This window comes from Ceratotherium simum, chromosome 5 (assembly GCF_057802395.1).
Source record: "Ceratotherium simum simum isolate JZ-2026a chromosome 5, ASM5780239v1, whole genome shotgun sequence".
Lineage (NCBI taxonomy): Eukaryota > Metazoa > Chordata > Mammalia > Perissodactyla > Rhinocerotidae > Ceratotherium > Ceratotherium simum.
Window position 1 is genome coordinate 43,254,108 of NC_141904.1, and position 24,323 is coordinate 43,278,430.

General features: G+C 43.9%; 2 protein-coding genes across 11 annotated transcripts in view; both read left to right on the forward strand.

Moving 5' to 3' along the window:
* Window positions 1–7,076: 7,076 nt before the first annotated feature.
* Window positions 7,077–14,768, forward strand: ZNF620 (zinc finger protein 620). 3 transcript variants are annotated; one of them, XM_087430780.1, is made up of 5 exons: window positions 7,077–7,095; window positions 7,295–7,368; window positions 9,224–9,350; window positions 9,843–9,956; window positions 11,990–14,768. In XM_087430780.1, the coding sequence occupies exons 2-5, from the start codon at window positions 7,345–7,347 to the stop codon at window positions 12,985–12,987; spliced, it is 1,263 nt and encodes a 420-aa protein (XP_087286906.1). In that variant the 5' UTR covers window positions 7,077–7,095; window positions 7,295–7,344; the 3' UTR covers window positions 12,988–14,768. The 3 variants fall into 3 exon arrangements, with proteins under 3 accessions (XP_087286906.1, XP_087286905.1, XP_014646339.1); XM_014790853.2 differs by lacking the exon at window positions 7,077–7,095 and adding an exon at window positions 7,109–7,191; XM_087430779.1 differs by lacking the exons at window positions 7,077–7,095; window positions 9,843–9,956 and adding an exon at window positions 7,108–7,191.
* A 4,998-nt stretch (window positions 14,769–19,766) lies between these two features.
* The window catches only part of ZNF621 (zinc finger protein 621), a 33,459-nt gene continuing 28,902 nt past the window's right edge, over window positions 19,767–24,323 (forward strand). For 3 of the 8 annotated variants that reach the window (XM_087430776.1, XM_087430777.1, XM_087430775.1), the window contains exon 1: window positions 19,767–20,665. In XM_087430776.1, the coding sequence (XP_087286902.1) occupies window positions 20,561–20,665 (105 nt within the window). In that variant the 5' untranslated portion in view covers window positions 19,767–20,560. The remainder of the gene's footprint in view (window positions 20,666–24,323) is intronic. The other 5 variants (XM_087430773.1, XM_014790830.2, XM_087430778.1 and 2 more) reach the window with 5 other exon arrangements.

Sequence of the window (24,323 nt, forward strand, 5' to 3'; positions counted from 1 at the left end):
GTTGGTGGAGCCCCGGCGCTCCCGCGGGAGAAGGAATCCGGGCGCTGGTGCTGCGGACCCGGGCGGGCGGGAGCCGGTGAGGCGACGCGCTCGGCCTGTCCGTGGTCTGGGCTGGCTTGAGGGCCTTGACCTGGAAGTGGCTGGCCGAGGAGGCCCGGTGCCCCGGGGCCGCGCAGCCCGCGCCCCTGCCGGCGGGGCGGGTTCGTTGGTCCTCCGCTGAAGGGATCTCCGCACCGGCCTCTGCTCGCCTTCCTAGGTGCGACTGACGATGTTGGCGTCGCCGGCTTCCCATTGCCCCAAGCGGGTCTGCGCCCAGCGTCACCCACCGGGGCACTGGAGCATGTATTTTTCCTGCTTGACCCGTGGCCAAGCCTCCACCTACATTTTGTCCTGTAGCCCTTCTCGGTCCACCGCCCGCCGCCCTCTTTCTCTTCAGCGGAGGCCTCTCTCGGCCATGGTGGCAAAGATAAACAAAGCCGGACAGGCTTTAATCAGTAGTAACTACGTACTGCAGGAGGGAAGAGAGTCCGGAGTGAACTGAACTCAGCTTCTACTTGTGCAGATGTGCTCGTGACCGGGCGTTTTAAAGGAAGAAGGAGGCGGTAGGGAGGGGGGTGAGCGGAGGATCGGGGGCGTCATGTGAAACCCGTCTGGGTTTGCTAAGCGGAGCTTATGGAAGTTGGGCTCCTGTCCTCCCACAGAGACCGGGAGACCGGCCCTATCTTCAGGTGGTTGGCTGAAACAGTGACTTCTTTTGGCAGTGTTGAGTTTTCTCAGGCAGACCGTTTAAGAGGGGCTAGGGTCATAATTAGGGATGTGGCCTTAAGTTGTTAGAGAGTATATTAATGTTTTATTTGTCATTAAGGGTCACGGTTGAGGCCTAGTTGAGAAAGGGCTCAGGGGAGCCTGGCTAGAGTTTGGTCAAGGACAGAAACTTTGTTAGTGGTCAGGGTCACTGGACACATCCAGTAAGAATTATTTTCTACTCCAACCGAAGCGTACATTGAGCCCTGGATTCTCCTCCAGCTTAGGCTCAGTTCTGGGCAATGGAGTGTAGCGGCATGTTTTGAGAAGCCTTGTGCTTTGCCAGCAAGTGGATGGAGAAATAAACTGAAGGAGAAGTTATAACTCTGTGGGTGAGGGTAGGGGCCAGACTGCCCTGGAATGGTAGGACAGTCATTGTTCTAAGAGTTAACAGACTCCTGGGGTGGAGGTGAGAGATGTGAGGGGGAGTAATGCACATAGGGCTGCGAGAGAGGGGCAGTGTCATTCGGAACTCTTTTATCCTTTCTCAGATCTGAGGCTCTTCCTTTTCCAAATCTGCAGTGCAGGAGCCAGGGGACGGCAGCCATGCTCCAGACAGCGTGGTCCCAGGTGAACTGGCTTCCTGACAGCCGCTCTTAGATCAGCTCCCAGAGAAGTCAGTGCAGGACTCAGGCCTGATCTGGCTTCCGGTTGGCCAGGCAGTTATTGCCGGTGTGTATGTGTGTCTATGCACATGAGGGAGTGTTTGGGGAAAGTGGTTTGAGGTGAGATGAGATTATCGAGACCGGGAGATATCTTTGGTTAGAGAGAGGACATGATTTTCAGAAGATCCATTTAATTGCATGAGGTGGAAGCACCTGACAGTAAAATTTTCTGGGAACTAGAAATCCACGTCACTATCTACAGATGAAGTCCACCAATAGGCAGGCCTGTGCCAGTAGTTCACACCTGTGATTTGAGGCCATGGAACTTAGAAGAATTTGGACGATAATTTGGAGATACTAGGTTAGTAGAGAGTGAGTCGAGGAGGACTGCAAAACCTATAGCATTAGGCAGTTCAGAGAATTGTTGGCGAAATAAAGGTGGATTGAGTAGTGCAGCAGAGGCTGTGGTGTGTAGAGCTGTGGGATTCTCTGTCATGGTTCCATGGTGTTTAAGATGATTTCCAGCTCACCAGAGAAACTGTACACGGTATTGGTTAATGGGCTTTTCTGGCTGTGTGGCCTCAGATGACTTCTAAACCTCTTTGGCTTCAATTTCCTCAGTTGCGAAATGAGCATGGTAACAGTACCTACCTCAGAGGTGAAGATGAAAAGAGCTGATGCTTATACAGCCTTAGCACAGTTTCTAGCACATATTAAGCACCTATAAATCTTAGCTATTATATAAAGACAATTTAAGTGACTAGAGAAAGGAAGCTTAATTAATAAATATAAATTGATAGCAACAAAGTAATATACTTTAAACATATTAGTATTTCATTTTGGACTGCTGTTGCTATCTAGATGTTTCTGTTTAGTTTCAGTATATATTTATATGTGTAGTTACAGAAGAGAGCCAGGCTGGAGCAATGTGCAGCAGATTCCTGACTGCAGGAGACTGATTATACTGTGTTAAAGGCCCCCTGTTGTTGGGCATTTGAGACAGCAGAGGAAGAAGTCCCTGGATTACTGCGGCACCTGTACCTCAGAAGAGACCCGTTTGTGGTTCAGTTACCATGCAGGCCCTCTGTCATGTAGTTGCGCTACCTGAAGATTCCTTTGTAGTTAAAACCTTTCTGGGTAGAAGCGCTGAATTTCCCACAAATATATTAAAAGTAATTCTACATTGGGGCCAGCCCCCTGGCCTAGTGGTTAAGTTCGGCGCACTCCGCTCTGGCGGCCTGGGTTCGTGAGTTCAGACCTACACCACTTGTCAGCCATGCTGTGGCGGTGACCCACATACAAAATAGAGGAAGACTGGCACAGATGTAGCTCAGGATGAATCTTCCTCAAGCAAAAAGAAGAAGGATGGTGGCAGATGTTAGCTCAGGGTGAATCTTCCTCAGCAAAAAAAAAAAAAAAAGTAATTCTACATTGATCACTTTTCTAATAGTAATGAAAACGAGAAGCCTGCTACTCTCTAATTTTGCATGATTGTCACTAACGTAGACATGTTTTGCCCCCTTTTTAATATTTATAGACCCTATCCTTTGAGTACATTCTGTTAATCACTATTTCAGGACTGTGTAACAAGAAAAATGTGTATTTTCTGATTAGTAAGAAAAGAGACTATAAAATGACACATACATTCTCTCAATTCCTTAAAATTCCTTATGTCTGCATGAGAAGGAGTTGGAACAGAATAAGCAAAATTGAAATGCTTAATGTTTAGATTGTGGAGTTCAGGTAGCTTTTCCTTCTATTTATTCTTTTATAACTGGTATGCAAGAGGTAGGCTCAGGGGAAAAATCAAAATTCAAGCTTAGTGCATCCAGATGCAGTTTGAGCATCTGGATCAGAGTCTACAAAGGGTATTTATCCCAGAGTCACTCCCAGATCATCTCTAAAAAGAACAGTTAAATTGTAGGAAAAAAGACAATTCTTTTGATTTCTGGAAATTATATTTATTAACTGTGTTTTCCAATAGTGATCAAGAAGAAAACTTTTGTGCAGCAAGTAGGAGTCCAGGCAAGCTGGAGACACACCAGCTTTTTTCACAGCTAGCCTACAGGAGAGAGGAACCCCTGAAAAACCATTGTACATTGTAGCAGCTTAGAGCAGGAGAGGAGGACCTGGGACCTCTGTGGTCCTATTTGATAGACAGGAATTTGTCCCACTAATGGCCCATCATATGGGGACAGGAACACTTGGAAGGCTGAGACCTTTGTGCCCTGAGTTGTTTGTACTAGTTCTTGGTAGGTAGATAGTTTATTTAGAAAGACCTTGATCATAGTGGTAGATTTTGGAGGCCCATTCCACTGTAGTTAGTGCCACCTTTTTTTTTTGGCTGAGGAAGAGTAGCCCGGAGCTAACATCTGTTGCCAATCTTCCTCTATTTTTTTTGCTTGAGGAAGATTCACCCTGAGCTAACATCTATGCCAGTCTTCCTCTATTTTGTATGTGGGTTGCTGCCACAGCATGGCTGCTGACAAGTGGTATAGGTCCACACCTGGGAACCAAACCCAGGCTGCCGAAGCAGAGCACACTGAACTTAACCACTAAGCCACAGGGCCGGCCCCCGTTAGTGGCTTTTTATCAATGACAAAATAAAAGAGAATAAGAGCCCATGTAGAACAATGCCTTATATGCAATATAGGAAATATAACATCTTTGAGTGAATGAGAGAAAACTCTTACAAACCATACAGCCAAGAAAGAAAGTGTAAAAGACTACTTCTTCAACACTTAATAGGAATAAGGTTTTCCCAGACACTCAAGGACTAATGGAATTAGTTTTAAAAATAGGTTTTAGGTTTATAGTAAGAACAGGAACATTGGGTAAATGGTAGTAAGATGGAAAGCAGATGGGCTAATTGAGCAGGAGGAAAGGAATTTCTGTAGAAGAAAGCTTGAGTCATAAAAGCCAGGTCAGGAAGATATAAAATGGAGTAGGATACTCCTATATATAATTGGCCCTGAAGATATGACTAAATATCATTATTTGAGGGTGTGCTCCAGCGAAGGAAGGAAGAATGTGGAAGACATCGTGTCCAGAAAAGCATGAGTCCATTGTGGGAAAACAGTGAAGACTCAGGATGACGGTTGTGCAGCAGGGTGGGAATCTTGTGTCCTCATACCAAGGAGAGTTTGTGAAAATTTTAGGATATCATGAAGTTAAGTAGTGGAAAATAGAAAGGCAACAAAGGAATTTTTTAAAATGTTGTACAATAAAGGAAATGTAATCTTAGTATACCATTTGGCTTTGTAGTGAGCAGTGTTCACATGGTATAGGGAAAAGGTCTTTCTGGGTTGTTGGAAAAACTGGAGGTAGAGATATTGTTGAGAGACCAAGGGTGCTGGACTCTCCTTCCCCTGGCACCCACCACCACGCTCATTATTGCCACCTGATTCTGGTTTATTTCAGGGACCAAAAGGGCCCAGAATTTATAAACATTCCTTTACACAGAAGTGCGTACATTTGTGTGTATGTGTAAATTCTTCTGATTAGCTTACCTTGAGTATAAAAGACTGGCTCACAAAAGATGAGCTTCTCCAAGATAGAAGGATCCACTCCAGTATCCTGTATGGGCAACATGAGCAGCAGCTGTCAGGTGTACTGGCACCGAGTAAAGCTCTGCTGAGATACACTGCATCTGCTGCTGCTCTCTGTGGTTGCCTCATTTCCAATAAGATTTTGTAAAACTTCCCTAATTAAATCTTACCTAACCATATGTAAGTGTTGCATTAAGTTTTCTCTGGCTCTTTGTCATTTATAGCAGTGGCAATTTTGCATTGTTTGTATATTTCTTTTGTCTTTACTCTTTTTTTGCAAAAGGTTCAGATAAATGGACATTAAATATTATATGTATGCTTTGTAGGGTCTTAAGTGTATTGTGTATAACACCTTCCTAAGAAAACACTGAATGAAGATGATTACACAGCCATATTGTAGAGTAATTAATGAAAGAAATGACCTTGTTGTGTTATAATTATTGTCAAATGTTGAAACAATTGTGTTTATCAATGAAATTTGTGTTCTGGCATAATTTGTAATTTTGGAGCTTGGAAATGCATAAACTCTTTCCCAGGGAAATTACTAGTATAATAGTTTGTTACAGTAATTATCCTTAAGGTTTTTTGTTTTTAAACATGCTTCCCTCATAACATGAGGAAGATGCTATTGTTTAAAAGCCCTTAAAAGGAGCAGCCTTATCCCTTAATCCTTTTCCTGATTCCATGTAGCCAAGGGACTCTCCCTCCACCCAGGCAGAAGTCTGGAAGTGCAGTTTCTCGAGCTGGTGAACAATAGATGTTCTTCTCTTAGGGACACCACGCAAAGCTGAAGGGCAGGAGTGAGGCACCCAGTCCTTGAAAACTGGGATTGTCAAAGATGCATACTGAATCCCTAGGCTCCTTTCCCTGCTAAGCTTCTAGAATGCTCAAACCACTCTTCCTAATCTTGGAGAAGAGGGAGGACAGTTCTTCTACACAGCACAGCAGTGCTTGGCAAGTAGAAGCCACGTCTCTGAAGCTGTTCTTGGGAGTATTAGAGCCCTCAAGGTAAAACAAAGTCTTCCCATATTGGCAACCTCCAAGAAAAGATTCTTGGGCTAGAGTGGAGACATTTGCTTTGCTTAGATTGCAAATATGTAATGAAGGCAAATCATGGTGGCTATCCCACTGGCAGGTCTAGCTATGTAGTGGGGTGCCCTGACAAGTCTTTGAGAATGGAGTGGTTCTGAAGACTGGGAGAGGAGGAACCTGGAGAATGCTTATCCTAAGGCATGAAACATTTAACTTAATATCAACGACCTGTATTCACAGGACAGGCTGCTATGCCATTAACTGAAATCTGTCTCCAGGCTGGGCTGGATACACATCCAGGTATAGGGTGGGAAAGGGCTCTAAGGCTAAATGTTAATTACTCTTTCCCTAAATTGTGCCACATATTGGAGCCCCAGCAGCACTTGTATCTTCACACCAAATGACACAATTAGAAAACAAAACAAACTCGCAAGCACTTGTGTGCTAGGCACTACTGTAAATACTTTGCCAATCCATTAACTCATTTAATTATTAACCCTCAACAGCCCTTTGAGGTTGGTACCACCATCGTACCCATTTAACGGGCAAGGAAACAGGCGAAAAACTTGCTGCCGGTCACACAGCTAAGTGGTACAGTCCGGTTTCTGGACCTAGGTAGTTGATGCTCTCCACTGATACACATTTGGACGTTGAAGTGATGGGCCCCACTCTCCCCATTCCAATCCTCCCATCGCGGCAGAACCAGAACCCAGGCAGCTTTGGCACATGTGGAGCAACGATCCCATCCCCTCACTACCTGGAAGGGCAACCAGAAGTGGCCAACGCCAGGGAACTCTGGGTGATTCCCAGGATTGTAATCATTGTGTGGCCTGAGCTGGCCGGCCGACATCCTCCAGAGAGGCTACCAGGAGGGGGTGCTGCAGGAACCGAACCTGCGGCTGGCAACTCTGGCCAGTAGGGTCTCCGAAAGTAGGGACAGTGGCGGTTGCAGCTGGGATAGGAAACCACAGAGACGGGCAACTTCCCAGGTTCTTAGAGAAGAGGGGGAATGACGTAGGCACTTCCGACTGAGTCGGTCCAGAGCTTCCCTAGGAGCCGGCGGATGGCCGCGTTCCCACGCTTTCCCTGCGCCTGCGCCTTGCGGGGTTAGCGGTCGCCCGGGATCTGGGTTCCCGGGTCCGAGTGATAGATTCGCTTCCCTCTAGCGTAGTATCGGGTTCTTCAGCCCCTGTGTTTTTGTGGTGAGGGGGTGGCTGGACAGAGAAGGGCCCGGGGCGGACGGAGGGCATTTGTGGGGTGCGAGGCAGCATCAGTCTTACCCGTGCCTTTTTATTTTCTCTTCAGTCTCATTTCTCAGGACCCCGAGGGCAGTGTGTGAAGCGGGGACGCCAGCCATGTTCCAGGCCACTTGGCGCCAGGTGAGCCAGCATCCTCTCAGCCTCTGTTGTCCCCTCCCCAACCCTCCCACCCTTTTGATGTCGAGAGAGCAGGTGTCAGCTCTGCATCCAGATCCTGAGTTGTACAGGCCTGTGGCTTCCATTGTGTATCTGTCACTATTGGGTGTGTTTTGGGAAGGGGAGGAATTGGCGGGGGTGGAGGGATGAGAATGCCCAAACTAAGATAATCAAGATCGAAAAAACAAGTAAGCGTGGGGGAATGGATTGGGATAGATTTGGCAATTGGGGCTGAAAAGTGGAAATCTGCATCACTGCATACACTGAAGACCCCTTTCATCCCATCCACAAAATTGGAGAAGTCTTTCCTTGGATAAAGTAATTCTAGTAATTTTTTTGTAGATCCCGTTGGATTTTCTATATAGATGTGCTATCTATGAACAAAGACAGTTTTACTTCTTTCTAGTTTGGATGCCTTTTCTTTCTTTTTCTTGCTTTATTGCACTGGCTAGAACACCATTTCAATGTCAAGTAGGAGTGGTGAGAGCAGATATCCTTGTCTTCTTCCTGATCTTAGGGCAAAAGCGTTCACTGTTTCACTGTATTTCCTTTCTCTGGCTTTGGGTAGTTTCTTTACACCCACGCCCTGATCAGTACTCTGTTGAATTTTCTATGGGGACCCTCTGCAGATGATGGGGATTTTTCCTCTGTGCAGCTCTCTCCTTTCTGGTATTCTGTCCTATAAACTGTAGCTGTCTTGGTCGCCTCAGACTCCAGCAGGGAATCTGCTGGGCTCTGCCTCAGTTCCCCCTCCCTGTATTACAGCCTGGAAATTTTCAAGGTAGTAAGCTTTGGGAATCAGGGGGCTCACCTCTTTTTTTCCCATCTCTAAAGGATTATTGTCCTTCGTTGCCTGATATCCAATATCTTGAAAACCACTGTTTTATGTAATGTGTCTTATTTTGGTTCAGGCAGGAGGATAAATCTGATCCCTGTGACTCCATGTAGATGAGAAGTGGAAGATTTCCTTCAGAGTTTTGACAAACATTTCCCCTTTTACTTTTGCTATGTAGTCTTGCCGTCTCGACTCTCCAGTCTTCATGTGTGTCTTGTTTTTCCTTCTCTGAAAGCCTTTAGGATCTTTTTTATGTTCTCATTTTTCTGAGACTTCTCGGTGACGTGCCTTTGTGTGGGTATTTTTCATTCATTGCCCTAAGTACTTTGTCAGTCCTCCCTCCTCCCTGGTGCTTTTAAACAGATAGAATGTTTTACCAAGTTATAAAAAGCAGTGCACACTTAAAAATCCAGAGCTCATCCTTGGTTCTGTGGTGTGAACTGGCCTCCTTTTTGTTTGCTTCCCCTTCCACCAGCACTTATGATTCAGCTTTCTCTGCTCTTCTAATTTACTTACCATTCACCCTTTTTTCTGCATTCTAAAATTCTGTTAACACCTCTAGTCCACTCTGATTCTTCTCCTCTTGGGCCATTGTGTTACTGTCACTGTAGTGGGATCAGAAAGGGAGTGGCAATCAGTACAAGACTGCTGTGCGCTGTGTTTGTACAGATGTCCCCTGTACACGTGCACACAAAACCCAGGTAGGGGAGGGAGCCAGAGGGACCAACAGTCCCACAGAGCGGGGCATGGCGGAGTTGATGCAGAGATCAGCAGGTGAAGGAAGGGCTGTTTGCTGGGAATGACCACAAAGGGGTGCAGTGAATCTTGGGCTCCCCTGTTGTTGAGAGCAATAATGCTGGCTGAGGGCTGGCCCCTGCAGGGGGCACTGGATAGCTGTCCTTGGAATACCAGACCCAGTCTCTGCCTGGATACTTAGGCTCCTCTGCCCTCACACAGGGTTTGAGCAGAAACCTATTATTTCAGGAGCCAGTGACCTTTGAGGACGTGGCTGTGTACTTCACTCAGAATGAATGGGTCATCCTGGACCCAGCACAGAGGGCCCTGTACAGGGAGGTGATGCTGGAGAATTATGCAAATGTGGCTTCTCTAGGTAAGACATCTCTTCTCCTCGCTGTTGTCTGCCTCTGCCCTTTGAGCATCCTGGCTTCTTTCTTCCTTAGACTTTGGGGGCCTCTAATAACCCTCATGGGCAGTCTCTCTGAAGGCTGAGCTCCCTAGTGGCTACTGGGTGGGAAGACCCCTGGGTTCCCAGGTTTTGAAATCAGCTGTCCCTCTAACCCTGGGAGGGACTCTGCCCCAAGCATGGAGGGAAATGAAGAGCTTTTGGGAGCTCAGTGGAACCCTTTGTGCCTCTGTCTTCCAAATTCTCTGAAGAAGATTTGGGACTCCCTCATGTCAATGGGGGATTAGTCCAGGACTCTGCCCCACTTTGTGGGAATTTCCTGTTGTCTATGATGGCACAGGCTGATTTCGCTTCATCTCTTTCCACCTGGCTCAACAGAGAAAGATAAAGAGAGCTGCAAGGGACCCTGCTTCATGATTCCCTTGACCTTTTTGTTTTTGTTTCTTTCTCCCTGGGCAGCTTTTCCATTCACCAGACCCGTTCTGGTGTCCCAGCTGGAGCGAGGGGAACTGCCATGGGGCCTCGATCCCTGGGAACCTGTGGGCAGGGAGGCCCTCAGAGGTATCTGTCTAGGTGAGCACAAGGACTACCAGCTGCCTTTTTTGCTTAGCCTGCTTTCTTGTTTTCACATTTCAATGTGTAAGAAGTGTGTCTTCTCCTGTGAGACTGTTTTAATTAGAATCATTACATGGATTGGAATTGTTCCGGTGGAATCATTACATGTGATTCTCTGAGTTCACAGTGGTAGCCTCCCTCGAATGAGGAAGGGCCAGTCTCTTCCAAGAAAGGTGTGGCTGCAAGATTTCTTTGCATGCGTCTTTGCCTTTCCACCTCACCACCTGCCAAGGGAGAGTGACTGAGCGGCTCTTAAACTAGCTCTTTCATTCATGTCATGTGGAGACATTTTATTTTTCCATCAGTTTGTTTTTGTGAAAATTAGGACATCAACTACCTTATGAGGAAAATAGGCTTCTGGGGGCCTGTCCAGCCAGCCACGTATTTGTAGAGTACATTATTTCTATGGAAAACTGAATCATGAGTTCCTAAACTCTGACTTAACAAATAAAACAATTTCATTTTTATAATGGAAATTTTCAAACATATGCAGATACCAGCCAAAAGCACCCCAGGTATCTCTCACCTCAACAGTCACCAATATTTGGCTGTTCTTGTTTCATCTTTCCCCTACAGATATTTGAAATTTTTTTTTTTTTTTTTGCTGAGGAAGATTCGCCCTGAGCTAACATCTGTTGCCAATCTTTCCTCTTTTTGCTTGAGGAACATTGTGGCTGAGCTAACATCTGTGCCAGTCTTCCTCTATTTTGTATGTGGGTTGCTGCCACAGCATGGCGGCCAACGAATGGTGTAGGTCCGCACCCAGGAACCGAACCTGGGCCGCCGAAGCAGAGCGCGCCGAACTTAACCACTAGGCCACTGGGCTTGCCCCTTAAAAATTTTTTTCAACAGATGAACTTTTGAAGCAAAACTTGTTGTAAATAAAAGGTGAATGGCTTCCTCATTTTGAAAGGTATTTATATGAGAATTAAAAATAACAACATAGTGAATTTTTTTGCCTTTCTTATTCTGCTTCACGCTTTCTCTGCCTGTTAAAATTTCCTCTTTGCAGAGAATACCCCTTAATGATACACCCCCCAGCTTTGTGTTATTGTGCCTTTCTGGATATGACCCCAGGACTTCAGTCTTTCTGGGTAAAAAATATTTTCTAAGCAATTTTCTTGTAAACACATGAGGTTTTGCGCTAACCCAGTGCTGAAGATTATATCAGCCTGCAAAAGGTCTCAGTAGCAGAGGGAAAATAGCCTTGGCTTTTCCTTTTCTAGTATGCTAATTTAGGATTTCATATTCCAAACTGTCATGTTAAACTATATACATGTCCTCTGTGGTGTTTTAGGAAAAGGGCAGAAATCATTACCTGGTCCTCTCTGGGACTTATGTCCATTCTTGGAAGGGTTCTTCACATGTCCAGTACCCTTTTATTTCAGAGGCAAGCCTCCACATATTCCCCTTTTCTTCTGGTTGCTGTGGTGTGTGTGCTGCATGGGCCCCTCAGCTGCACCCTAGGAGCCTGCTGCTTTGCTGGAGCCACCTTGATGACAGAGATCAGTTCTCTTTTCAAAGATTTTGACAGGGATGATGTTTTAAAATAAGCAGCTCTTAAGAAATTTCTGCCTGTGGGACCCTTGGTAGTTCTTGAGCTGCTTGGCCTGCCCTTTTTCCAATCTTGGTGGTCTTCTTCTCACCTGGGGGTCTCTGTTCATCACTTCTCTATGTCTACCCTTTTATCCATCCCATTCACTTTTCTCTTGGTCTTTCTGTCCTAGTTAACAGTCTGCTGTTTTCCAGTCTTCACCCTTTTTATGGGAGTGTCTCCTGGCCTTGCTCTCTTCTGTCTCATAGAGCCTTCATTTCACTTGTGGGGCTCTGTTGTGTGATGATCTTTGGTAGCCATTTTGTGGACATATTGGAAAAATAGCCACGTACTCAGGGCAGATTAGAACCACTTGATCCCACTTCCCCTTCAGCACAGGTATTTTCTTTTTGTGATGTGAGGGGCTGACACTTGTATTTTCTTTTTGTGATATCAGGGGCTGAGATCAGAACTGAGAAGGGAGAATCAACTCAAAAGGAACACATTTCTAAAGAAATGGAGTCCTACAGACTGACATTAGGAGGGCTGCCAGGGAATGTTCCCCAGCACCTTAACCTTGGGAGCAGCCCAGAGTGGCAGCATGGTAACTGGATAGTCAAGAAGACAGACTCAAAGAGGAGAGAGTTCACAGATGGGTCAACCAGGCATCATGAGGCCTCCGCTGTCGAGAATGGGGAGAAGTGTGAGAAATTAGGAAAAAATAGCACACAACTCACTACAAATCAGAGAATTCTTAGTGGTCAGATATCTTATGAATGTAGAAAATGTGACAGATGTTTCAGTCGAATGGCAGACTTCCACCAACATCAGAGACGTCACACCAGTGAAAAGTCTTATGAATGCAAAGAATGTGGAAAAGACTTCAGATATAACTCATTACTTATTCGACATCAGATAATTCACACTGGAAAGAAACCATTTAAATGTAAAGAATGTGGGAAAGGTTTAAGTTCAGACACAGCTTTGATTCAACATCAGAGAATCCACACTGGAGAAAAGCCCTATGAATGTAAGGAGTGTGGCAAGGCCTTCAGTAGTAGCTCTGTCTTCCTCCAGCACCAGAGGTTCCACACTGGGGAGAAACTCTATGAATGTAATGAATGTTGGAAAACTTTCAGTTGTAGCTCAAGTTTTATTGTCCATCAGCGAATGCACACTGGGGAGAAACCGTATGAATGTAAAGAATGTGGGAAACGATTAAGCTCCAACACAGCCTTGACTCAGCATCAGCGAATTCACACCGGGGAGAAACCTTTTGAATGTAAGGAGTGTGGGAAGGCGTTCAATCAGAAAATAACCCTGGTTCAGCACGAGCGAGTTCACACTGGCGAGAAACCTTACGAATGTAAGGTGTGCGGGAAAACCTTTAGCTGGTGTGGAAGATTCATTCTGCATCAGAAACTACATGTGCAGAAGACACCTGTCCAAGAGTAGTACTGGATTATCCACAGCTAGGCTCACTGTGCCTCTTCTTGTTTCTCTCCATTTCCATGCTTTTTATGAGTGTCATCACTGTCCTTCCTGGACTGTGCTAATTCTTAACCGTGTGCCTCTGTTTCTACAGCTCTGCATAACTGGAATGTCCCAGTAAGATGTTTAATTCAGACTCGCAGCTTCCATCATGAAACCTTCCTCAAATTCTCTGAGCCCTTGTTTCTTCAATATAAATTCTCTTTACAGTCAGAAAAGACAAGAAACAAACCCCCAAACTTACAAACATAAAAGGAAATGTAAGTTTCCAGATCGAAAGGGTATGCTGAGCGCCCAGCAAGATAGACTGGGGTAAACCTACATCAAAGAACATCACTGTGCATGATCAACACATGAGGTTTAAAGAGGAGATCCTACAAAGTTTCTAGAGAGAGAAAACAAAAGATCAGGAATAAGAATGGTACCAGATTTGTCAACAGCAACCTTGAAAGTGAGATGACGATGGCGTTTGCGTTCAGAATAGAAAAGGGAAAATGATTCCCACCCAGAATTTTATACCCTCAAGTGTGAGTATAGAATAAAGGCATTTCAGACCCTTTAGATATGAAAACTTTACCTCCCATGTATTCTTTCTCAGATGTGCAACACTAAACAAGGGGTAAACCAGGAAAGGAAAAGACAAATATGTGGTAACCTTATTACCATCTGTACATTTTAAGTCTACTAAACTCAAACAGAGGGATCTTGTCCATGTAGAGCCAGCTGCATCCTGGAAGACATTCCTAATAGGGTGCAAACTTTCAGAGACCTACCTCGGGTGCAGTGCCCACCTACACTACTTCTTACTCTGCAGTTACTCTTCACCACTCAGTTACAGTCTGTGCCTTTGCAAAAGTTGGGGTGTATGTACCCTCTGAGTCAGATGCAAGGCCCTATTTATCCTAAATGTATCCATCTCATTGCTGTTCCAAGTGACCTCATAGCAGGAAACATTTCCTTGTAACTTCATCTAGTTTTTTAATGATCATGGAAGGAGCTACCATTATTTTCTGTTACCTGTGAAAATGAAGGAAGATGTAAATGTGTTCTTTTTTAGCATCAACTTCTGCAGACAGCTTGACTTTGCCCACAGGAAGCAGAGGGTAGTGGTTAATAATACAGAGCCTGGCAGACTTTGGTATGAACGCAGGTATGTGACCTTGGTTAAGTTGCACAAATTCTGTACTAAGTTCCTTATCTGTAAAATAGGGATGACCGTCTACCTCATAGGTTTGTGTTGAGGCATAACTACATTCATACATGTAGCGTGCTTAGAACAGTGACTGGAGCGTAATAAACAAAAGTGTTATTTATTATTATAATGCCATTGGTAAGTTTTGACTTATGTATACACCACTGAAACAATCACCACAACCAAGATAATAAACACGGCCATAACCCCCAAAACTTTGCTTATGCCCCTTGGTAATCCCTCCCTCCTAGCTCTCCACAGGCAACCCCTGATCTATTTTCTGTCACTTTGGATTAGTTTTCCTTTTCTAGGATTTTATATAAATGTTATCACACTGTATGTACTCTTCTTTTTGGTCTGGTGTCTTTCACTCAGCATAATTATTTTGAGATTCATCCATGTTGCCTATATCAATGGTTCATTCTTTTTTATTATTGAGTAGTATTCCACTATGGATATACCACAATTTGTCCATTCACCTCTCGATGGCCATTTGGGTTGTTTCTGGTTTTTGGCTGTTACAAATAAAGCTGCTATGAACATTTGTGTCCAAGTCTTTGTAAGGATGTATGCTTTTATTTCTCTTGGGTAAATATTAGGAGTGGAATAACTAGATCATAAAGTAGGTATATATTTAACTTTTTAAGAATCTTCAAAACTGTTCTACAAAGAAGTTGTGCCATTTTACATGCCCATCAGCATTGTATGAGAGTTCCACTTTTAATACATCTCTGCCTACAATTGATACTGTCAGTCTTTTAAATTTTAGCTATTCTAATAAGTGTGTAAAGCTATCTCACTGAGGTTTTAATTTACATTTCCCTAATGACTAATGATATTGAACGTATTTTCACGTGCTCACTTGCCTTCTGTTATGTCGCCTTTGGTAAAGTGTCTGTTCATAACTTTTGCCTGTGTTTTTATTGGGTTTTCTTTTTATTGATCTTTAAGAGGTCTTCATGTATTATGGATACAAGCCCTTTTATATATATATATATATATATATGTGATTTCCAAATATTTTCTCCCAACCTGAGGTTTGTCTTTATATTCTCTTGAGAGTATCTTTTGAAGAGCAGAAGATTTTAATATCAATGAGGTCCAATTTATCAGTTTGTTCTTTTAAGGATTGTGCTTTTAGTGTCATATTTAAGAATCTTTGCCTTACTCAGGTTTACAAAGACTTATTCCTATTTTTCCTTCTAGAAGACTTATAGTTTTAGATTTTACATTTAGCTCTATCATCTATTTTGAATTAAATTTTGTATAGGGTATGAGGTATGTATCTAAGTTCCTTCCTTCCTCTCTCCCTCCCTTCCTTTTTTTAATGGGTAACCTCTTGTAGCACCACTTTTTGAAAATATCATTCCTTCTCCACTGAATTGCCTTTGCACCATTATCACAAATCAGTTGTCCATATATGTGTGGGTCTAGTTTTAGATTCTATTTTGTTCCATTGACCTATTTGTCTTGATGCCATTAACACACTGCCTTAATTACTGTAGTTTTTCTAAGTGTTGAAGTCATATGGTGTTAGTCCTCCTACTCTGTTTTTTGCCAAAGTTGTTTTGGTCATTCCAGGTCCTTTGTATTTCCATATGAATTTTAGAATCAATTTGTCAATTTCTGCAAAAAACATCCTGGGATTTTGATTGAGATTGTATTGAATCTATAGATCGATTTTGGAATAATTGACTTTTTTTTTTTTTTTTTTTTGGTGAGGAAGATTGGCCCTGAGCTGACATCTCCTGCCAATCTTCCTCTTTTTGCTTGAGGAAGATTATCCCTGGGCTAACATCTGTGCTAATCTTCCTCTATTTTGTACTTGGGACGCTGCCACAGCATGGCTTAACAAGCGGTATGGAGGTCCGCGCCCGGGATCCGAACCCATAAACCCAAGGCCACTGAAGCTGAGTGTGTGAACTTAATGCCACTGGGCTGGCCCCTATTTTTGATGCTATTATAAATAGTACATTTCCAATTTTCATTGATGGCATATAGAAATATAATTGATTTTTGTATTTTGACCTTGTATCCTGCAACCTTGCACAACTCACTCACTAGTTCTAGTAACATTTTGTAGATTCCATAGAATTTCCTAACATTGAGAATCATGTTCACAAATAACAATCATTTTACTTCTTCCTTTCCGATTCTGGATGCATTTTCTTTCATTTTCTTGCTTTACTGCACTGGCTAGTGGCTTGTGATAGTGTGTTTTTAGGGAAAGCCAGTCTCTCTGGCATTGGCCAGGTGAGGAACATCCAGCCCCAGATATTAATTTTGCTGATACATGAACAGACTCTCTGACAGCTGCGAAGGCTAAAGTTTCCCATGTCTCCTGGTTCACCTTGCCATCTAGCTGCCTCTAGCTCAGTGCTGCCTGTGCTCTGTGGTGTCTCGTGAGGCTGTTCTGGGAAAGAATAAGCCTCTTGTAGCATGTTCCCAATTTTCTTCTCTGGCTTCTCATAATTCCAGTTATCCTCCCAATTTGGGGTTTTTATTTGGGCCTACCAAAGCTTTCTAATTTCTTCTCCTTGCACCATAACACCAGAGAGAGCAATTGCATGTCCAATTTTGTTCCACTCCAAGTTGGTCCTAATTGTAATAGCTGGCTGGTACTCTTTAGAGTTTGTGGTGTATATGTGTGTATGTGTATGTGCACCCATGTATGTGTGCCCGTCTCTCTAGATTCATGGTAGATGTTCATTTTGATAGGTTTAGAGAGGGAGCAATATGCAAATATAAGTCCTCATCATGCTATTGTTCCTGGAAATCTAATTCTTCTATTTAAAACAGTTGCTTTGCATAAACTTTACAATAAAAATACTATAGGTTTTATAAGATGGACTTTTTCTGTGGTAGGTAAAATCTCTATGTTAGGTGGCCTCCATAATGGTCCCCAGTGATTCTCATCCTAGCATTCATGCCTTTGTGCATCTCTTCCAAAACTGAATCATGAGTGGCCTGTGATGATAGTATATTGAGGTAATGATGCTGCATGACTTCCAAAATTATGTCATAAATGACGTTGCAGCTAGCCTTGATCTCTTGGATTGCTTTCCTTGGGTGGAAGTCTGTTGCCAGGTTGTGATGACACAGCCATGTGCAGATACCCAAGTGGGAAGGGACTGAGGATTCACACCAATAACCAGTACCAACTTGCCAGGCATGTGAATGAGCTACCTTGGAGGCAGATCCCCCAGCCTCAGTCAAGCTTGCAGATGAGTGTACCCCAGGTGACACCTGACTGGAACCTCATGAAAGATCCCCAGCCAGTCCCTCCAGCCAAGCCACTCCTGAATTCCTGATCCACAGAAACTTTGAGAGATAATAAATGTGTATCATTTTCAGCTACAAAGTTTTGGGGTGACTTGTTATGCAGTAGTAGATACCTAATGTACTCTCCATGATAGGACTTCTTTATGCTATAGTTGGTCAGAAACAAAATCTAATTCCTGTGAAAGGAGTAACAAACTCCTGTGGTAGAGTCATATATCCAGATATCCAGGATCATTCTATCTTCTAGCAGTGAGAGGCCAATTTCCCTTTATAGCTCTGAGGAGCTTGGTGAGCAGGAGCCATATATCTGGAACTGTGTTCGGTAGAAACATCAGAGAGGACAAGGTAAAAGTCAGTTCATGCTGGCAACCACATTGGCAAGAAGTGGTCGCTGGAGTAAGGCTACTATTGACCCAGTGATTTTCAGAAGCACAGCCACTGTAGTGAGGCACTTGCTAATTGGCTGTTGTCCAGTAGGTAGGACCGTCACTGATTGGCTGGCTTTCAAGGGCTTTTGTGACGACTGGCTCATGTTTAGAAGCTTGGGGCTGCAATTGATCTGCTAACTTTCGGAAGCATAGTTACTTGGGGTCACTAAAGTGAGGCTGTCACTGATTGGCTGATTTTTAGAGCACGTGTATTGACTCGAAGTTATGTAAATTTACAGCAGTTACTTGTTCGTGACTTGGAACTTTGGTCAAAGAACACTCTTCTCTTTTCTTGAGTATGAAAAACAAATACTTTTTTGTGTGTGTGTGAGGAAGAGCGGCCCTGAGCTAACATCTGCCAATCCTCCTCTTTTTTTGCTGAGGAAGACTGGCCCTGGGCTAACATCCATGCCTATCTTCCTCTACTTTATAGGATGCCGCCACAGCATGGCTTGACAAGCAGTGCACCAGTGCACGCCCAGGATCCGAACCGGCGGACCCGGGGCCACCAGAGCTCGCGCATTTAACGGCTTGTGCCACCAGGCCAGCCCCAAAAAACAAATACTTTTATTTTTTTATTTTTTATTTTTTTTTGGTTTGTTTTTGTTTATTGCAGTAACATTGGTGTATAACATTGTAAAAATTTCAGGTGTACATCATTGTACTTCTATTTCTGCATGGACTACATCATGTTCACCACCAAAATACTAATTACAACCCATCACCACACACATGTACCGAATTATCCCTTTCACCCTCCTCCCTCCCCCCTTCCCCTCTGGTAACCACCAATCCAATCTCTGTCCCTATGTTTGTTTATTGTTGTTATTATCTACTACTTAATGAAGGAAATCATACGGTATTTGACCTTCTCCCTCTGACTTATTTCACTTTGCATTATACCCTCAATGTCCATCCATGTTGTCACAAATGGCTGGATTTCGTCATTTCATTGCAGCCTTATTCACTATAGCCAAGACTTGGAAGCAACCTAAGTGCCCATCAAGGGACGAATGGATAAAGAAGCTGTGGTATAAAAACAAATACTTTTAATGTTTTAATTCTCAGTCTTTTTTCTTTTCTGTTCTTCCCTCAGCCCAACCTGCATGAGAGACTGTAAGAAGGGATTATCCAGATATTTATTTGTGGAAGTATGATTTTTTTCACCCAGGGTTGACATTTAAATTTAAGTGCTAGTTACTGGGCAGAAAAATAGCTCTAAACTACAAAAATTTCATAATTTATTGGGAAAAGCTAAACGCAGGACATTTAGGGCGCCCTGACAAAGTCAATACAGGACAAAATAATTTAATATAGGACACGTCCTGTGTATACAGAATGCCTGGCAACCTTAGTCACCATTATTTTGGATGTTAAATGAATCTGCTCTAAAAGGTCCCACACACGTCTAGGTCCTTGGAAGGGAGAGGGCTTTTAAAAGGCAGGTGGAAACCAAGGTTTTCCTAAGGGCTGCCCAGTCTAGGACCCAAGCAGGATCCTTGGCTTGGTCTCTAAGAAATGACACAACAGGAGCCATTCCCACCACACCTGCACAGCCCAGGCGACCCACAGAGTAAAGGTGGCCGACAGCCGATGAGGCAGTCCGTTAAGTGGGGCCACACCTGGGTCTAAAGGCTGAGGTGTGAGTACAGCGGGGCTGCATTAGCGCCGCGACGCCCCAGCCCCGAGGAGGTTCCCCGGCGGCAGCGGCCGGACACATCGGCTGAGAGCGTCGCGGCTCGGCGCCCGCCAGTGACGACACACGCAGTGCCCGCCTGCAACCCCGCCTCTTCCACAGGGCCGGCCTAGTCACGTGGGGCCGGGCCGCGGGGAGCACCGAGATGGGCGGCCTCCGGAGGCCTAGAGGGGCACTGGGTGCGCGCGCTGCCTTCCGCATCAAATTTGAGCGGCCCCTTCTCGGGGTGTGGAGAGGAAGAGTGTTGGTTCCACCGCGTTCTACGTGCCAGGTCTGCCTGGTCCCGGCTTCCTCGCTTTCCCTGGCGGCTCGTCAGCACTCCCTCCCCTGAACTCAGTCCCACTGGCAGCTCGCCCCTAACCCGGAGCTCCGGCGTCTGGGCTTCGCAGAAGCCCCCCGAGGTGGCTGCGCGGCCTTCTAGAGCCTGGTCCAGCCCCTTGCCCACCGAGGCATGATCGTCTTTTCTGTCCTAGAGAACTTGGCCTAATAGCCTCCTTCGCCTGGTACTGACGTTTCTAATGTTTGGGGTCTCTTGCTTCCCTGGATAGAGATCCCGGTTGGGTCTCCGGTCAGCATCACCCACTGAACACTATTTTCCTCTTAATCCCTGTCCCTTCTTCCCTCCATAGGCACCTTTTTTGGGTCAATGTCATGGTCCCTATAAGCGCTTTGTTAGGTTTAGATCTGTTTAGACCCAACACTGCAGGGACAGGTTTCGTCTTGGATCCCTCAGTCCGCTTCGTGTGAATGGGCTCAGGGGCGCTCTTCTGCTGAGCAGGCAGATGGAGGATTGTCCTGAGGACCAGGCAGAACAATTCACGAGGATCTTGGGGCGATCAGCCGGAAGGGGGCCTGATGGAGTCTCCTGCCAGTGCTGGAAATGAGACCGGGAAGGCCGTAGGCCGCTGTGGGTGATGCAGGACAGAGACCATTGCACTTATGGCTCTTCTTCTCTTAGCTTCTAAGGTTCTTGCTTTTCCAAACCCAGAAGACAGTGCACGGAGCCAGGGGACATCAGCCATGCTCCAAACATCTTGGCCTCAGGTGAGCTGAGCTTCCTTTCAGTCTTTTTTAAATCGCATTAGTTATGTGGTAACCAGGAAAGGACCAAGAAGGCCTAACTTGGCCAGGCTGTGGTTTCCCCCTGGAGTGCATCCCCAGGGCTGTGGCTGTAAATACGTGGTGAAGGAAATAAGAGTTTTGTGTATAGGGAGTGATGAGTTTGGATGCCTAAGTTTAACTGGAAAAAGGGGGACCCAAGGCAAGAAATTCTCCCTGCATGTGGAAATTCAGATCTTGTTCTACAAATAATAATCACCTGCTGAGATCAGAGAAATTTATCATTGGAGAGATTGTCCCATAAATTGTAGATGTATCCCAGAGAGACTAGCATTGTTCTTTCCATATGCTAGGTGCATAGTATTGAATAATGCAGACAAGTTCCCTTTTCTCATGGAGAGTACTTTTAGCAAAATAATCTGTAAACAAGTAAGTTAATTACCATAATCACATGTTGCTAAAGTACAGTGCTTCTCAAAAGTGTGGTCCACAGGTAGGCAGCATCAGCATCACCTGGGAGCTTATTAGAATTGCATATTCTTGGGCTGCACCTTAGACCCAGAATCAGACTGGGGAGGAGGGTTGTTGTAACAAACGTTACAGAATCCAGGTGATTCTTAGGCACCTTCTCAAACTGGAGAAGCCCAAAGAAGCTACCTTTAATGGTAATGGTCAGGGAAGCATTCATGGAAGTGGTAACATAAGGTTGAGACTTCGAGGATGAAATAGACACAGTTTGGGGAACTACTGAAGAGAGAGCTAAAGAAGAGCTTTCTAGACAGGACAGCAGATGCAAAGGCCTTGAAGTGGAGGGGAAAGCTGAGTGTACTCTAGACACAGGGAGAGGTCAGAGAAGTTCAGTGTGAGGCGAGAGAAATAGGCACATGTCTTGTAGGTCACTGTGAAGAGGTTGGTTTCTATTCTGAGTTCAGTGGGAAGGTGCTAAAGGACTTTAAGCGAGGGAGGTGACGTGTAGGATTTATATATTAAAAAGATTTTCCAGCCCTTAGTGGTGTGTTGGTTGTAGAAGGATGTGAGTCAGTTAGGAACATATGCAGTCCAGGTAAGAGATTAAGTATTGTCCTTTTTTTTTTTTTTAATAGACTCTAATTTTTAGAGAAATTTTGGATTCATTGAAAAATTGAGCAGTAAGCACAGGGAGATCCCATATGCTTCCTACCCCTACACATGCATAGCCGCCTCCATTATCAACATCCCGCACCAGAGTGGTACATTAGTTACAATTGATGAACCTACACGGACACATCATTATAATTCAGAGTTCATAGTTTGCATTAGGGTTCACTCTTGGTGTTGTACATTGTGTGGGTTACAAATATATAATGACATGTATCTGTTATTACAGTATGACAGTATTATTATAGTATTGTACAGAGTGTTTTCACAGCCCTGAAAATCCTCTGTGCTCCGCCTATTCATCCCCACTCCCTGACAGCCAATAATCTTTTTACTGCCTCTATAGTTTTGCCTTTTCCAGAATGTCATGTAGTTGGAATCATACAGTGTGTAGCCTTTTCTGATTGGCTTTTTCAATTAGTAATATGCATTTAAGGTTCCTCTCTGACTTTTCATGGCTTGATAGCTTATTTCCTTTTAGCACTGAATAATGTTCCATTGTCTGGATATACTCAAGTTAATGTATCGATTAACCTACTGAAGGGCATCTTGATTGCTTCCAAGTTCTGACATTATGAATAAAGTTACTGTAAACATCTGTGTGCTGGTTTTTGTGTGGACATATGTTTCCAACTCATTTGGGAAGATAACAGGGAGCATGATTACTGGATTAAATGGTAAGAGTATGTTTGTTTTTGTAAGAAACCTCCAAACTGTCTTCCACAGTGGCTGTACCATTTTACATTCCCACTAGCAACGAAGGAGAGTTTCTGTTGTTCCGCATCCTCACTAGAATTTAGTGTTGTCAGTGTTCTGGATTTCGGCCATTCTGATAGGTGTGTAGTGGTATCTCATCGTTGTAATTTGCATTTCCGTGATGACATATGATGTGGAGCATCTTTTTATATACCAATTTGCCATCTGTATATCTTCTTTGGTGAGGTATCTGTTCAGGTCTTTTGCCCATTTTTTAATTGGGTTGTTCATTTTGTTATTGTTGAGTTTTAAGAGTTCTTTGTATACTTTGGATAACAGTTCTTTATCAGATATGTCTTTTCAAGTATTTTTCCTCTATCTGTGGCTTGTCTTCTCATTTTCTTGAACTATTATCCTTTAAGGTAGGGTTTAATTCCTTCTCATCTTTTCTTTCAAAAAATTTTTTTTCTTCAAAACATTTTCGTCTGGTCTCTCACACTTACTTTTTCAGATGACTTTATTTATGTTTTTAATTTATTTTTTTTTGCTGAGGAAGATTCGCCCTGAGTTAACATCCACTGCCAATCTTCCTCTTTTTGTATGTGAGCTGCCGCCACACTAACAGATGAGTGGTCTAGGTCCGTGCCCAGGAACCGAACCCCAGGCTGATGAAGCAGAGTGTGCTGAACTCAACCACTAGGCCACTGGGGCTGGCCCTTCAGATGACTTTAAGTGATCCCCTACTCCTGCACAAATCTCATTGATCTTTTTGGTGGGGGAGTGGATTTTATTGAATTCATAGGGAAAATTGGAGATAATTGACTTGTTTACAAATTTGATTCTTCCCATTCAGAAACACTGCATGTTCCAATTTATTCAGTTCTTTTATTTATTTGAATAAACATTCAGTTTTCTTCATCTTAATTTTGCACATTTTTAAGTATATTCTTAGCTATTTTTATATGAATGGCATCTTATTTTCTCCCATTTTATCTTCTCATTGTTTATGATGGTATTTAGGAAAGCTAATGATTTTGGTTTACTTATCCTATATTTAGCTAACTTAATGAATTATTTGGCTTTGGATACTTTTAGGCAGATAGCTATTTCATCTATGAGCAAAGATATTTATGTTTATTCCTCTCTTATATTTATGCTCGTTTTCCAGTCTTTCACAGAAAGTAGAACCTCAGCTCATGGAAATTATCAGCCATCCACTTTAATGGATATGCCCTGGCATTTCACTGTTAAGGTGGGGTTTGCTGTTGTTTTCTGATCCTCGTCATAAGTTTAAAAAATTTTATTTGTAGTCAAACCATTTTTGAAATTAATTCTTTCAGCAAATTTATATTAAGCTTCTAGTATCTGCCAGGCACCGTACTGTGTGCTAGTAAACGAATTATGAACAAAACAGAATCTTGGCCTCATAGATTTGCGTTCTGGTTGGGGGAGATAGATAATAAACAATATAACTTGTCAGATGATGAAAAATTCTGTGGAGATAAATAAAATAAGGTGAGGTACATAGGGACCATCCACAGGAAGGAAAAAACCCACCTACCTTAAAACAGTAAGTTTTCCTTTAATAGTAGGCATTTTTTCCGATTCATGAAACCGGGGATATTTGGTAGCAGGTAGGAAGAACAGTTGAGGGAGGAAGAGATTGATGGTGCCAGGCTGGTAGGAGAATGTTGTGAGGTCAGCTCTGGAGAGGTTTGGGAATGGGGTCTGACTTGCTGTAAGTAGTGGTGAACCCTGTGAGTCAGTGGTTGCTGTCCTCAGAAGGCCTTAGAGCCTTGTTGTAGCTGTG

Coding starts and splice junctions, on each gene's coding strand:
- ZNF620 (XM_087430780.1), top strand. CDS start 7,345: ATGTTCCAGGCCACTTGGCGCCAG. Junction 7,369..9,223: donor TCCAGGCCACTTGGCGCCAG/GTGAGCCAGCAT, acceptor CTATTATTTCAG/GAGCCAGTGACCTTTGAGGA. Junction 9,351..9,842: donor TGCAAATGTGGCTTCTCTAG/GTAAGACATCTC, acceptor CTCCCTGGGCAG/CTTTTCCATTCACCAGACCC.